This window comes from Cuculus canorus, chromosome Z, assembly GCF_017976375.1.
Source record: "Cuculus canorus isolate bCucCan1 chromosome Z, bCucCan1.pri, whole genome shotgun sequence".
NCBI classification, from domain to species: Eukaryota; Metazoa; Chordata; class Aves; order Cuculiformes; family Cuculidae; genus Cuculus; species Cuculus canorus.
Window position 1 is genome coordinate 43,572,140 of NC_071441.1, and position 15,353 is coordinate 43,587,492.

General features: G+C 36.7%; 1 protein-coding gene across 3 annotated transcripts in view; it reads left to right on the plus strand.

The window, feature by feature from the left end:
* MEGF10 (multiple EGF like domains 10) overlaps positions 1-15,353 on the plus strand; it is a 105,110-nt gene that overhangs the window by 87,593 nt on the left and 2,164 nt on the right. For 2 of the 3 annotated variants that reach the window (XM_054055027.1, XM_054055026.1), the window contains exons 17-25: positions 1,188-1,316; positions 2,859-2,987; positions 5,517-5,645; positions 6,162-6,398; positions 7,112-7,239; positions 7,410-7,533; positions 8,677-8,721; positions 10,346-10,552; positions 11,517-13,036. In XM_054055027.1, coding sequence (XP_053911002.1) covers positions 1,188-1,316; positions 2,859-2,987; positions 5,517-5,645; positions 6,162-6,398; positions 7,112-7,239; positions 7,410-7,533; positions 8,677-8,721; positions 10,346-10,552; positions 11,517-11,677 — 1,289 coding nt within the window. In that variant the 3' untranslated portion in view covers positions 11,678-13,036. Of the gene's footprint in view, positions 1-1,187; positions 1,317-2,858; positions 2,988-5,516; positions 5,646-6,161; positions 6,399-7,111; positions 7,240-7,409; positions 7,534-8,676; positions 8,722-10,345; positions 10,553-11,516; positions 13,037-15,353 lie in introns of those variants that run through there. The other variant, XM_054055028.1, reaches the window with a different exon arrangement.

Sequence of the window (15,353 nt, forward strand, 5' to 3'; positions counted from 1 at the left end):
CAACTGAAGTGGAAACAAGAAAAAGCAAGCTTAGTGCTTTTTCTTCAATATAATGTAGTGTATTTCTTAATAAAGTGAAATTTGGGCAAAGATAACACTTCTCAAAAAATACAGCCCTCACATAGATGAGTCATTTTGCAAACATTTGAAGAATTCAAGAGTTTTTATTACTCTCAGACAGGTCTCTGGACAACCAAATCAGTACACAACAATAAGGGTTTCATCAGCCTTTTTAAACTTACACAGGAATAAAGCTAAGACTTCTGTGTCTGACCTGTTTCTTCTCTGCTGTTAAATACTCACATTGTACTTCAAAAGAATATTTTTTAATTATGCATCTCTCTACTAAAGAAACAAAAACCTTAAGATATTAATCCTAATCAACAGAAGGGGGCTGTTATTGGAATACCCTCTGCACTTGGTCATATTCTGACATGAAGAAAATTATCTTTTGCTATCATTGAAGAGTAAATAGTGTTTTGGAACCTCGTCACTATTCTAATGGTAGCACATAGTATCAAATTAATTCACCATGACATTTTCAAAGTAGTCAGTAAAATTCTATCTTATAACATGTCAGCATGATTGTGAGTGAAAACAATCTCCACTTTATGGATAATTACCTGGGTTTTAGAAATATTATATTGATTAATGGACCCACAAAAGAAACTGAGTTAACTTGTTTCAGGTACCGTCCTGATTATATGCACCACATTTAAGAGATTATGGAGACTCTTAACAGTGGAAATAAAAAATGTAAGCCTAGTATTGAGTCTAAAGATATAGGTTGCAAGATGTGTTTCAGCCTTTTCTGTTCTCCTTCACTTTTGAGGCTTAAAAGCTTTTATCCCTCTAACTGTGCTCAATCAAACTGTTTGCAGATTAAAAAAAAAAATGCAGAAAAGAAATTTATGTGGCTTTCTTTAGTTTATGATTATCAGGTATGTATCATGGGTTGCTTTCACACCTGTAATGTTTTTCAGCACTTTTTATCTAGGATAAAATGATTCCTTAATTCAAAAAAATGCTGTGGCTATTCGTTCAGAATGGAGCAGACAAAAAAAGTGTTTTAAAGAAAAAGAAAAAATTCCAATCAAAGCAGTGCTTCTATGTGAATGTAAGCAGCTCTGTTTGTGATCAGAAATCTTTGTCATTTAAGATTAATTAATTTCTCTGGGTTGTTTTAGCTTGCCCACCTTCCCACTGGGGACCAAACTGCATCCACACGTGCAACTGCCATAATGGAGCTTACTGCAGTGCCTATGATGGAGAGTGCAAATGTACCCCGGGATGGACAGGCCTTTACTGTACACAAAGTAAGTGACTTCTCTTATCCATTCATAATCCACAAATCAGAATTTTCCTTCAGTTTTTTTCATACTTGATTTCGTCCCATGGTGCTGAACTTTTTTTGATCCAGAAGATGCAACACATACCTCCATGGTTTCAGGGGAGAGCCCTGTATAAGCACTACAGAGTGCTGGCCACTACATTTGGGCTCCTTGTTAACCTTCTTTCAGAGGAAAACAACTTTTGGCCATAACTGGGCATTCCTGTGGAAGAGTCTGTCATGTGCATATGCACAATGAATGACTGATATTTGCCGCCGCTGCAGATGTGTAGTTATGCCTGCACTCTGTGACGTAGATGGTTTCAACTCTGCAGGCTTTATCCCATAGGGTAGGAAGATGGTACTGTCTAATCCCTTTCTTCTCTGAAATCTCTCCAAGAAATACTGTAGAAGCAGGGACACAACAACCAGATTCTAAGATAACACAGAACTGACTGAAACCATCAGAACAGCCTCTAGCTTAGCTGTGGCTGTAGTCTACTTATCCTACGGTACATCTCGTATCTGTCATAGCTACCTCCCAGCGGCTATTACAGTCTCGTTTCACTAGACTGTAATGTTATAATTTGGTTTGAAATTTTCTTCATGTAATTAATAGATTAATAATGATTTTTTTTCCAAGAACTTTTCATTAAAAAGAAAATAAAAACAGTGCAGTGACTGGGTGTAGATACATGGCACTTATTATATGCTGGGGAAGAGTTCATACAAAGTTTTAAGAAGAAACGTCTGTTAGAGTAGATATTGCTAGAGATGACTTCTGATCTTTATCATATTAGAGCTTCAATTTGGTTTATCTTCAGGCACCACCAGTGGTGTCTGTAATCACCACTGTCTTTGAATTCAAGGAAAGTAAGGATGCTAATTGTATTTTGCTTTCAGTGTTTAAATACACATTTGGGGTTTTTTTTCATAAAATCAGAACTCTCCTTTTTCAACTAGATAATGTCATACTGGCAGGAAATAACATATCTATTATAGGACCATAGGAATGCAGCTCTGGAAGATGTCTACTATACCATTTCAGCTGTCAGCTATCATGGTTGCTTTGCTTCCTGCTGGTGAATAATGATCTCTTTGTGGTCATATGTCTTCTTCCTACTGAAGTGGTGTCTTTGTAAGGAGCTGAGATACAATATGTTATTTTTATTGTTTAGACTTCAACATCAACTGTGCAGAACATATGTCCAGGGTTTCATTCTTCAGTGAACAGACCCCCTGCCTTGGTTCACAAATAGCCCTCTTTCTCCTTCTTCAAATATCTTCTTGAATCAGTTTCTTCGAGGAGCCTTTCTTGTTGCTTTCTTCTGAACATGTATGTCTACAAGATTTCCCAACCTCATTTTTATGTAGCTGTATGTCTTCATCTCTTGTGTTTATAGAATGCCATGTTGAGTAGCTGGGCTACGAAAATTACTTCTTGGTAACATACTTAACCAGAATATTTATGTTTTATTTCTAAGGCAGTTGTTTCACCTCTTTTCCCTTCCTCTTCCTTGTATTGCAGGATGTCCCCTAGGGTTTTATGGGAAGGACTGTGCATTGATATGCCAATGTCAGAACGGAGCTGACTGCGACCACATCAGTGGGCAATGCACCTGCCGTACAGGGTTCATGGGGAAGCACTGTGAGCAGAGTGAGTATGGATGGGAGTTATTCATACGTGATAGCAAATACTGAACTCTGTGCCAACCATCTTGTTTTAGCCAGTGCTGTGATAGAGCTTCTTGGCTTCAGTGGAAATTTTGATGGGGAAAGAACTTCAGGATTTGGACCTAGGCTTTTTCCAAACAGCCTGTAGAATTGGTTAGTAAGACCAATTAGGATTGTGATGGCTGTTCCTTTCAATTTGAAACTACATGCAAGAGGCATTTGTACTACCTTCTAGTTGCTTTGGATATAAAACTAGAAAACCTCCAACCACTCTGTCATGTAAAAGTAACAAATGAATCCAAGTAATTGTCATTAGCATAAACCAAAATGAAAGCTAATAGTTATAAAACTAAAGATAAGAAGTAGCACATCAATCCTAGTGGATAAAACTTGTCTTTGCAATGTGTTTTTACAATACAATTGGATAATAAAAGCATAATTGATGGCATCTTATTTTCATATGTGTGTGATTCTTCACCCAAGAAAATAAGAATAACACTACTGACATCAGTGATGGTACAGCATACAACATTAAAACAATAATCAGGCTCATAAGCACAGAACTGTTAATCCAGCTTTTGCTAATATTACAATGGTGCTTCCACATTCATGTATTGTACTGCAATGCAATCCAACCTACTACTGTGAAGGTTTAAACTTGTCTTTGGCATTAGTGTAGTGCACAGTGCTTTGCTTTTCGTATGTGGATGACACCACATGTTAGCTATAACCAGGACTGATTTAGCTGTATCTGGATCTGAAGGACTGTGCAGTGACTGAGATAGCATGTGCCATACCTGGCAGCACTGTAACAGAAGAGAGGGAAAGTTACTGTCCCTATTGATGATTCCCTAAGCAGTGGGTCTAACCCCAGCTGCAATGAGAGTTACATTTTTAAGGCTAATCAGCATCTATGGTAGAACCGCTAAAGCCTAGAAGTGAGTTTTTCCTAATGAAAATACGGTTGCAACAAAATCTGAATTTTTGGAGGAATATATTTACTTCGGTCAAGTAATAGCTGGTAACATGTAATTAGTAGCCATTTAAATTTTCTTATTCTAATCTGATTATTTCAATGTTTCACTTCAAAAGAGCAATATTTTTCAGGAAAATATAATTTCTTTAAGATCTTCTCTTGATGTCATATTAAAAAATAGTTTTGAATACTTTGGCAAATCTAAGTTTATTATTATGTTTTATATATTTCATACTTTATCCTATAATTTGGTAATAGCTATTTAACAATATTAAACTAAATGTTTTGGTATTTCTGAGTTTGAACATCAGTTTTAAAAATCGACTTCCCATTCCAGCTCAGAAGTCAAAATTCCAAAATACATTATGGCTTGATGTTTTTTGCCCAGCCATTGCCTTCAGTAGTTACATCCTTGTTTCATTGAGTGAAACCAAGAGAACGAGAAGGTATAGAAACCTGAAATTCCACTTGAATCTGGATTTATCAAGACTGCAAGAATATTTCCCTGGCATCTACTGTGTTACATTATCTCTTGAATTATTCTAAATTAGGAATACATAGTAAGATTCTCTAAAAAAAATGACAAAAAGAAAAATAAATTAATATAGCTACAAAACTCCTGAGTTACTTCAGAAAATTGAGTCTCAGAAGATGAAGAAATATCACACTTCCTCAAACCATCAGAACTACAATAATGTAACAAGCCACTCAGTAACAGAGGTGACAGGATAAATAATTTTTATCAGTGTAGGATAATTCCCTACCATGCTTATTACATGATGTAGGAGGCACTTTTATCAGTAATTAGTTTTTGTATTCAAATCATTCTGGGAGAGAAAAAATCATGTAGAACTCTTCCAATCAGGTTATTCTTCTTAGCATTTTTCTCCTGTAGATGGTTTACTGATAAACTACCAATAGTATATACATTACAGTATCAAAGTAAGCTATAAGCAGCCTAGAACAAGTTTGATTTTTATATAAATGTGTTGTGTATATTAGACTCATTCTTTTGGCCTGCATCTCTTGCTTTTTTACCATCTATCATACGATGTGACAGCAGCCAGATGTCTGGCTCCACTGATAAGATTTTGTGATTTTTCAAACACTGGGATCTGAATAACCTCAGAGACCTGACATTGTGGCGTAGAACTGGCACTGTGTTCACGTTTTGTCCATTTATTCACCATCTTCTATCCTTTTAAGCTTTTTGTGGTTGGTTTGTTCAGTTTCTTTTATTTATTTCCCTTCCTATTTTCAATGCCTTAATGTCAGGAACACTGCAAGTAAAGGAAAGTTGCTTCTAAATATGTTTTCCCTTTCTTTTTCCACAAGCACACACTTTATGCAGAGGTGTCTTAAAATCTGTTCCATAGAGGTCTACCGCTAATAACACATTGCCATCTGCTGGCTCTGTACAAAACCATGTGGGTTTGGAAACGAATGGTAGCATGTATGGTGCTGTAGACCTGTCATACCAAAACATTTAAGAAGTACTGACTATGTGTTATTTTTATTTGCTCTTATTTTGTGCAGAATGCCCTCAAGGTACGTATGGATATGGATGCCGGCAGATATGTGACTGTCTGAACAACTCAACCTGTGACCACATCACGGGAACATGTTACTGCAGCCCAGGCTGGAAAGGGGCAAGGTGTGATCAAGGTAAAACCTGGATGCACCAAAACTATTGTAATTATTTAATATAAAACTTGGATTAACCTATTAAATGCCATCCTGTATTATTTATTAAATAAATGTGATAAGGAATGTGTGTTTAAATATTCAATGCTATTAAATTACATGCATTCTGTAGGTTTTGTCTTAGATGTCTCAGTGATAGTTTATTGGAGCAAAGCATTCAAGCGTAGATTGCATGAAATGTTTTACAGTGCTGTGCTGTCTAAAGCTGCTCATAGAGCATGTGCTTTACCTGCTCTGTGCTTTTGCTTTGAGAACATTCTTATTTTTTCAACAGCATGAAAATATCTCTTTTTATGAAAAAGATGAATGCTATAAGACTAGGATTGTCTTCATGTCGGTTTCTGACATAGTTCTATTTGGCATAATTAAATACAGTTACATTAGAAGAAAGATTTAGAGGTGAAATATTGTCTTCTGCTCCTGACACATAAGCCTCTGAATTTATGCTACCTATTTTCATTTCTTCTTGTATTTCAGCTGGTGTAATTATAGTGGGAAACTTGAACAGTTTAAGCCGTACCAGTACTGCCATCCCTCCTGATTCTTACCAGATAGGGGCAATAGCAGGCATCATCATTCTTGTCCTGGTTGTGCTTTTCCTGCTAGTGCTGTTCATCATTTACAGACATAAGCAGAAAGGAAAAGAAACAAATATGCCTGCAGTGACTTATACCCCTGCTATGAGGGTCATCAATGCAGATTACACCATTTCAGGTAAATTATGTTTAGAATAAGCCTTTTTCTCTTGTCTTTTGCCTTTGTACTTCTTCAGCTGAGCTCTGAAGGGGTTCAGATCTGCCCCAAACAGGACTTAAACATGTATGTTCCTCCTTTTTACATTAGTGAGGGCTGGTACAATTAGATTTTGGAAAGGGTGTCTACAATTCTGCCTTGGAAACCTTCCTGGAAAGAGAGGCAAGGAAGGGTTTCCCTCTTTAGGAAGAGGAAAACTGAGACGCTGCTCTCAACTGCCTTTTGCAGGAGAGCTGCCCCAGAGGCCACACTAACAGTGGTGCCAGTGAACTGGCACATGAGACCGGGGGTCAAAGTTGTCAAAGTCAAGAAAGATGTACCAGCAAAGATAGGGTGTTCTTGAAGCACCATAGAATTTTGCTATGAACTTGATGGTTAACGTCTTTAATTAGGACAATATTATGATTAGAGAGGCAAAAGAGACCTAGGGACAACAACAGAAAGAGAAATTGGCAAGTAACACTTGTGAAAGCTCTTGGCTTAAAGTAAGGACATGAATAGCCAGTACTGCTCTGTGTCTGTACGTTTTTAAATAAATGCAAGGCGGTTAGAATTTTTTTTCAGGAAACTCTAAATCACATTCTGAAATCAGTGCAGCACTGTCAAAAACATATCCTAAGAAAGAAATTACGTATTATTTTTAGCTGATCATTTTCCTTTCTTTTTCTTTTCAGAAACCATCCCTCACAGTAATGGTGGAAATGCTAGTAGTCACTATTTCTCTAACCCTAGTTATCATACTCTAACTCAATGCACTACCCCACCTCACGTCAACAATATGGACCGACTGACTCTGGCAAAGGTAAAGCATAAAAATCTGGATGTTTCTGTGTAGATTAGCCTTTGGATTATATTATTTATGTTCTCTAATGTCTCATATCTGGTTAATATTTGCTTTCTCGTATTATCATGTGGAAATTCAGCAGCTTCCCATCAGTTTCTATTTCTGTTACATATATTTCTTTGAAATAGGCAAAAAACAATCAGCTGTTTGTGAACCTTAAAAATGTGGAACCTGGAAAACGAGGCACCATCATGGACTACACAGGAACTCTGCCTGCAGACTGGAAACATGGTGGCTACCTCAATGATCTTGGTAAGAGAAAATAAGGAGAAGGATGAGAATGCTATTGATTGTGTTTGGAGTGAATTGGAAAGTAGGGATGTGTTTCTCATTCTCCACTCAGTGTAGTCACGCTTGTCAGAGTGTGTGTGATGTTCAGGGTTATGAGTTTGACCTTCCTTTAAGGCAGTACCCTTAGAGATTGAAAGGTGACTCCTTGTGAGGAATAGTGAGTCACTCTGATGCTTACGGCAGACATGATATGCAAAATAGTTCAAATTATTTTTGTAAAAAGGTTTACTTATTATTAGTTTAAGATCTAATAAATAAATATGGGCTGGTAAGGAATACAATTAATTGGTTTAGATCTCCTCATATAAGAGAATTTTGTTCTTGGATATTGTGAATTTTGTTTATAGAGGTATTGTGTAGAGAAAATAATTTTAGACTTTTGTAAGGCTCCCAGAATAGTACTATAATACAATGCAATTTAAAAATTAGGACTCCATAGTATCAGTCAAAGGTGTTTGCATGGATTAGTAGCCAGGTAGGAGACAGCTCTCTGAAGACAGTTGTAAGTCATTGCTTACTGCTGATTGTATTGAAATTTATATTAAGTGAAATCCTTAACTTACAGATAATTGCAAAGCTGTAGACTTAGGCACTAGGTGCTTAGGACATCCCTGTAAGTCAGGGGACTGGAACAGTGTGGCCTTAGACAACAGAATGGGAATGCTTTGGAAGCAAAGTAGCAAGAATTGGGGTGAACTTTGCATACCCTGAGATTTTCAGCTCAACATGGGATACCTTTCTGGTAGATATGGTTTATCCAGACAAAAAATATGCTTTAATCAAAGAGCAGCTATTAGGTTCATTCAGGAGTGACTGGGTTAGACATAGTGGCCTGTGCAACATCTTAGGTCGAACTAGGTAATTTAATGGTCCCTTATGACTTTAACCACTTTCACTGTTCAGGAAGCTACTGTCTGAAAGTATGTAAGCAACTATTAATTATTCTTCTGTAACTCTATACTGAGCAGTTTTACAATGCACATAGAATTATTTTGCTAAGGTAGAAATTAGTCCCAAAACAATTTTTAAGGATTTAGAAACTGTTATCTAATCACTTTCATTTGAACTTGAAACTACTCTGTTTTTTATATCATTTTTTCTCAGGTGCTTTTGGACTTGATAGGGGATATTTGGGAAAGTCTCTGAAAGGTGAGGTTATTTTCTGATGCATGTAGAAGAAATTATGCACACATTGAGTTTACTCTTCTAAATAGTCTTTGGTTTCTACATGAAGAAAATATAAAATAACTTTAGACTAAATAATTCCTAGACAATGAATCAGTGCATGAAGTTGGTTTGCATTTTTTTTTTAAGGGATCATTTAAAAAAAAAAAACAAACAGCAAACCAAGCCTTTCTAAGTCACCTGTGTGTCACATACATTGACTGTTTCTGTAATGGTTGAGTCACAAAATGGCACTATTCTAGACAGCAGAAGAGGGCTGGCACTTGAATTCAGTCTAGTGAGTCAGATAAGGACACATGCTGCCTCTGATGAAAGGCCTTAAAAAGAGCCAGTTCTTCTTACAACTGGCATTGTCAATGTAAGACTGCATGATTATAGGCCTGCAGTGCTGCATGACATTCACTGGAGGCCTTTGGAAAGGATACCAAAATAAGAATATGTAGAGAGGAAGGAAAATCATCAGAAACACAGGGTAGTGATGATATTTTGATCATTTGAATTATCCAGTTTTCATATAAAACTTTATACCAGACCATAGTGGTGTGTGTTGCTTTTTTGTTATATGATTAAGGTATGCCAAGGGTGACTAGAATGCCTGGATATCCAAACAATGAAAAAAGTGTAGCTAATTCCATATGAATAATGAGTTAAAGATGTAGACAAAAGCAGCTGTTTTCACACCGTGTATATAAATACAGGACAATTAAGCTGAAGGAGTGGTTTATTGTGTCTGACATTTCCTGGGTGTGGGGGATTGGGGGAAGCCTGATTTTAATTTCTTAAATTTTAAATATCTTAAAAGAGTCACAAAGTTATGAACACCTACCCACTGACAGGTTGACAAAGGTCAGTCTCATGCTGTATATTCAGAGTCAGGAACAAGATGATAAAGACTCAGCTCTAAAGCTCAAATAACACAACATATCACAAAACAGCACAGAGAACAAAGTAACACAGACACCACAAGATGTCTTCTCTGTGAGAAAATGCATCTTCTCTTAAACTAGAGTTGTCTATCTTTAAGCTAAATCCTGAAATGACAAGCCACCTACTGAAATGACAAGCCACCTTTTCAGTTCTACATGCACCTTATGGGAACTCGTAAGAAGCTGGTCATTCTTTTATTGTGGCTGCATACTCAAACTTTGCACCAAACAGGCCATCCCTAGAAGTCACCTTACCATCTGCCCAGACATTTGCTACTGGAAACAGTCTTCGATCACTTATTTTAATAGTGTCCTGAGTTTAGCACTTGGAAAGGGAAAAAGTATTCTGAAGTACCTATTAAAAACTGATTCTACACATTACCTGTATTTAATGCTAGCTACTATTTTAACTAGAAAGGAAAGTGCTCAGATTTTGCAACAGGAATTTGCTGATGGCAAGATCCAGCCCTTGAAAAAGCATAGCAGTAGAGGTGCTTTCAAGAACTCCTGTATAAAAATTTTGAAGTGTTATAACTGGTTTCGATTTAAATATTCATTTATGAGTGTCTTTTTAGAACTCAAAATTAAAGTACATTCTGTTCAGTAGCAATGTCCATAGTATGTAGCATGCTTGAGAAAGTAGTATGATTTTCTTTTTGCAGATCTCGTGAAGAACTCAGAATACAATTTAAGTAATTGCTCATTAAGTAGTTCTGAGAACCCGTATGCTACTATAAAAGACCCACCAGCTCTTGTACCAAAAAGTTCAGAATGTGGATATGTTGAAATGAAGTCACCGGCACGCAGGGACTCCCCTTATGCTGAGATCACTGGCTCTGCTTCAGCCAATAAGAACGTTTATGAAGTTGGTAAGTACATAATCTAATTCTAGCTGTTGAAGGTTAAGAACAAAGACCACAGGTCTTTTTCTAATTTGAATCGGTTCAATCAAAACATATGTAAAATCACTGGAAAAAATTATGCATTCAGATTCTATTTTATGCTTGAAAGCTAAAACAACCATTTCATTCTTTTGAGATAAGTGTAATTCACAAGAACAGAGTTTAAAATTACTTCAAGTTCTGTTCTATAACCTAGAGGTACCTATGAATTTCCCTAGTATGAAAGGCTTTCTTTAAACAAGAGCATAAAATAAGCTTAGCATTTGAATGCAGTATAATTCAACTCTAGATTAGACTGTTAAGTACTGAACACAGCTGGAGTAAGTGTATGGGAGGGACAGAGAAGGTCTGTTTCCTCCTCTTGATCAGTAAAAAACCAGCATCTTCACCCACAGATGTCATATTTCACTGATATGGGCCATATCTAGTTACTGCATTACTGTAGTTACAGAAAACTTTGGGGTCTTGTAGTACAGTAGTTATCCTCATGGTCTGTGGATGGAATAAAGTGTGTGCCACGCAGCATAGTATAACATTTTCCTTTTCTGTTCCCAGTTAGAGATTCGTCTGAAATCCATCAATATCCGCATTGCATTTTTAAGGATTTTTAGAAAATCCTTATTAAAAGCCTCAAACTTGGGGCTTTTTTTTTCAGTTTGTCCACACAAAGAACAATAGAACAGATGCTGGTCCACTTGCTTCTGTCAGTAAATATAATCATGGCAGGGCTCTGCCATGTAACTTAGTGTAAAGACAAAAACACCTTAAAATCAACCTTTGTTTCTACACCTGCATTTCAGGACTTAGTGAGACAAGGAATATCTATGTTGAAGCAGGAAGGAGAGGATATCTTTTAACACAAACAGAAATGAAATAGTGTTTGCCTTTTGTTTGGTGCTTCTAGTGTTGAATTATCTTTCTTTTATCACAGAACCTACAGTAAGTGTTGTCCAGGGAGCATTCAGCAGCAGTGGACGTTTCAGCCAGGATCCTTATGATCTTCCAAAAAACAGTCATATTCCATGTCATTATGACTTACTACCAGTTCGAGATAGCCCCACATCCTCTACGAAGGAGGTCAGCAGTGAATGACCCCACAAGCTGATGTGTAGCATAGTGGGACTCTCAAGGGGCAAAGTGGCATTGTTATGCTCCTTCCTCTAGTTTACCATCGTATTTGGCTCCTAATCTGTCCAGCAGACAATTGCTGTATATTAAACGGAATCTCAACATGAGGTTTGTATTGTGTATACAAGTGACAGATGGACAAATGCCACACTCTGGGGATCCTAGTCGTTCTTTTTTTCATGGCAGTAAATTTTATAGAAACAGGTATGCAACACATTTATACTGTAATATACTGGCTTAAAAATAGTAGTTTGCAGATCAGTTTTGACAACATCCTATTTCAGTGACTTAAATATAAGCTTCATGATTCAGAGCAGAAATTCTCACAGGACAGTGCAGTTTACCAAATACCACTTCATACAGGTAATCTCAATAACTAATTGTGTAGAAGAAAAACTGCCGTGCCAAATTTTACCTTCCAGTCTTATCTTCAGTCAAGACATATTGAGAAACAGATCTGATGGGGATAAGTAAGCACAATGCTGCAGTTGTTTGAGAAATCCATCTTTAGGCTTTTTTGTCCATTACTGGTGGTGGGCCTTCCTTGCTTGAATAGTTGTGGAGATCAAAGCATTGCATACGTCAATATTATATGCCACCTCAAGATCTCTTGCTATTCAAGTTCCACCACCAGTCTTCAATAAATCTTTTGCTGCCATTCATGTTGCAGTGCTGACCACTATTTCTGCCATACACAACAAATAATCCATAACATATCAGTAATTACTCATAAAATATGTAAATTAAATCAGTTTATTTTTGTCACCATGGACTGATTATGTAAGGAGTGGAGAAAGGTGATGACTGCTGTAAATCTTAACTGCAAAGAAAGGTTTACATTTTATAAACAGGTAGTAATAATGACTGTAATATAGGATAAAAATAGTAAAGTGTTCTGATTTTTTTTCTTAGAAATAACTAAGCAATCTCTGTGCATACTTGCTAAAAAGGCACCTTTTCCTTTTTATAGTTGATGTAGGGAAACATGCTTAAGCTGGTCTTTTGCATTGCTAACAATGTGACACGTTCCCCCCATTCTTCATTAACTTGTCTCCATTTTTATGCTGTGTGTCTGTGTTTCTAGTGATCTAGCTTGTAATTGCAAAAATATTCTACTGTATGTCTATTTCTTTTGCATTTTTGCCAACTGGCCTTTATTTTGTCTGGTTAAAGAGCCCTCCGGGCAGAGGGAGAGGATTAAAGTAAGAGATCATGTCATGTCTATCAGAGGTGGTTAGCTAATACATAATAGTTTAACTTAATTGATTGGGGAAAAAAACAAGGTGTTTTTGTTAAGGATAATAACAAGAAAGAAGAAGAAAATTAAAAACAGTCCCCTTTAAAGTTTAGTTTATTCTATTTACTGTATGAATGGAGGCCATGTTTCCAAAGGCTCTTTTCTCTCCCTCCAAAGCAGTCTGTTATGAACTGCATTAATTTGGTGGAAATGAAATTTACCAAGATCTCCATTCTTTGAAGCGAAATTGTCCCCTGAACACGTAAGCCTAAAACGAAAACGATACAGACTGGACATTCTCTTTCAGTGGAAAGAAATCTAAAAATGATGTGGCAATATTATTTGGTCAGCCTGATCTAGTGGAATGTGTCCCTGCCCACCACAGGGGGGTTGGAAGGAGATTATCTCTAAGGCCCCTTTCAACCCAATCTATTCTATGATTCTGCTTCCAGTTCCTGCTGCTATCAGTGATGCTACCTGCTAACATGCTTGAAACGTAGCCCCAGCAGGCTTTTCCACACTGCCCTAGTGGTAAATTTATAGCTTCTACTAAATAGCTTGTCCTGAGAGTTGGTATATCCCTGCTTGTTGGGGAAAGGATATGGGTAGTTGCATCATATGGCATATAATGGGAAGCACTAGTCCTCTCTTCTTTCTCTGTTGGGGTCACATTTTGGCACGAGACCCATAATGTGAAGGGCAATCTATAGTTCAAGAGTTTGGAATATGTGCTCTCCAGCTTAGTAAAAGCATGCCGCAACTGTTTCTATCTTTACATCTGGACTGCAATACAGCTGAGACAAAGAATTATCACTGTTGTGACAGCATAGATATATGCCTAAGAAAATCACAAACAGTTGCCTTTGGAATACTAAATGCAACAGAGAATCAACTGGAAGAAAAAGTGAAAAAGCTTTTAGAAAAATTTTGCAGAAGGAAACCCAGAGTTGGAATGGAAATACAGTCTGCTTTTATTTCTTGTCACTAAACTGGTGATGAATTAGAGCACTGCATCCAAATACGTTATTGCAGATGTGCCAAGCCTGAGAATGTGTATGAAGCCTGTATGAAGTGCCCCGTAGCATTCTCAGTCCTCACTGGCCATGAGCATTGGCTGTTTTGCAATTCCCTGAGTATTTCTTGTACATCTTTGGAATAAATAATTTGATTATCTTTGGATTTTGCAAGGACAGAAATTAATTGAGATTTCAAAAGCCAGTTAATTTAACCCCTCTAAGACAAAGTATTGATTGTGTTTGTGTGCATATAGGTAACATGTAGAGCTACTGGTACATACATGTCTGTACTGTGTGAAACATTTTAAAATAAAGACTTTCTTCTCTGAAGTTATGAATAGCAAATACTGTATTTAGCAACTGTGTGCTCACAAAAATTTATTTTCTTATTCTGTGTAAAATTTGGAGACCACTAGGTGAAATAACCTTCCTGATATAAGCAGTGCTTTTTTTATATGAAAAAGAGCTGAATAAATTGTATTTGTTTTAAAATTTCCAGTATGTCACATATCCTCCAGTGATATAGTCAGGCAAATATTCATAAAAACAGATGAGTTTCTGATAATTTTGCCTATTATGTATGTTCTAAATATACACATTACCAAAATCTGCCTTTCTATAAGTTGGTAAAACTCCTGCTGGGTAGTCAGTATAAGCAGTGTGTGCACACATCTGGGCTGGATCTGGGCAATAAGTCAAGTGAACAACTTGTGAATTTAGTTCTGTGAATGGTGTTGGTAGACACTCACAGAGCAGATTGCCTGCAGGGGTAATATATTCTTGTTTAATGACAGCAGTGTGTCATTGCAGAGGGAAAAAGCGCATGGGACTTGAATTAGCAATCCTGTTGTCTTGCGTATGGCTAGGGAGGCTTGCTCTGGAGTACACTCTACTGTCAGTTGAAGATAATTCCAACTCAATCCTCATGACTGTCACAGAGCCCTTTTTCTAGATCCCAGTATGCTCTTTAGAGAATTTAAATATTTCTCAACATGCATACTATATTGTGGTGAGAATTTAATAAGTAAGTTGATACCATAATTTTAGCAACCACCATCTACTCAGAGTATGGCTTCACTACAGACAGGAATGGAAAGAGGTGCCTTGCTTATATACACTAGCATTACAATAGTGAGAAACATAACATTAAAAACAGCAATAACTATCCCCTAGCAATTTGTAATCAATTTAATAAAGTGCAAAATGCCGCACAAAATTAATGGCTGATTTTAAAGTAAGTAGTGAGTATAAACTTTAGATTTAAATAATGCATATTAATTCTGGTAATTTAGAAGTATAGTGAACCTCAAGGCTTTTGACTGTATCAAAGATTTTTAATCACAATACACTGTTACACATAAAATTTGTACTTATCTTGATCCACCCA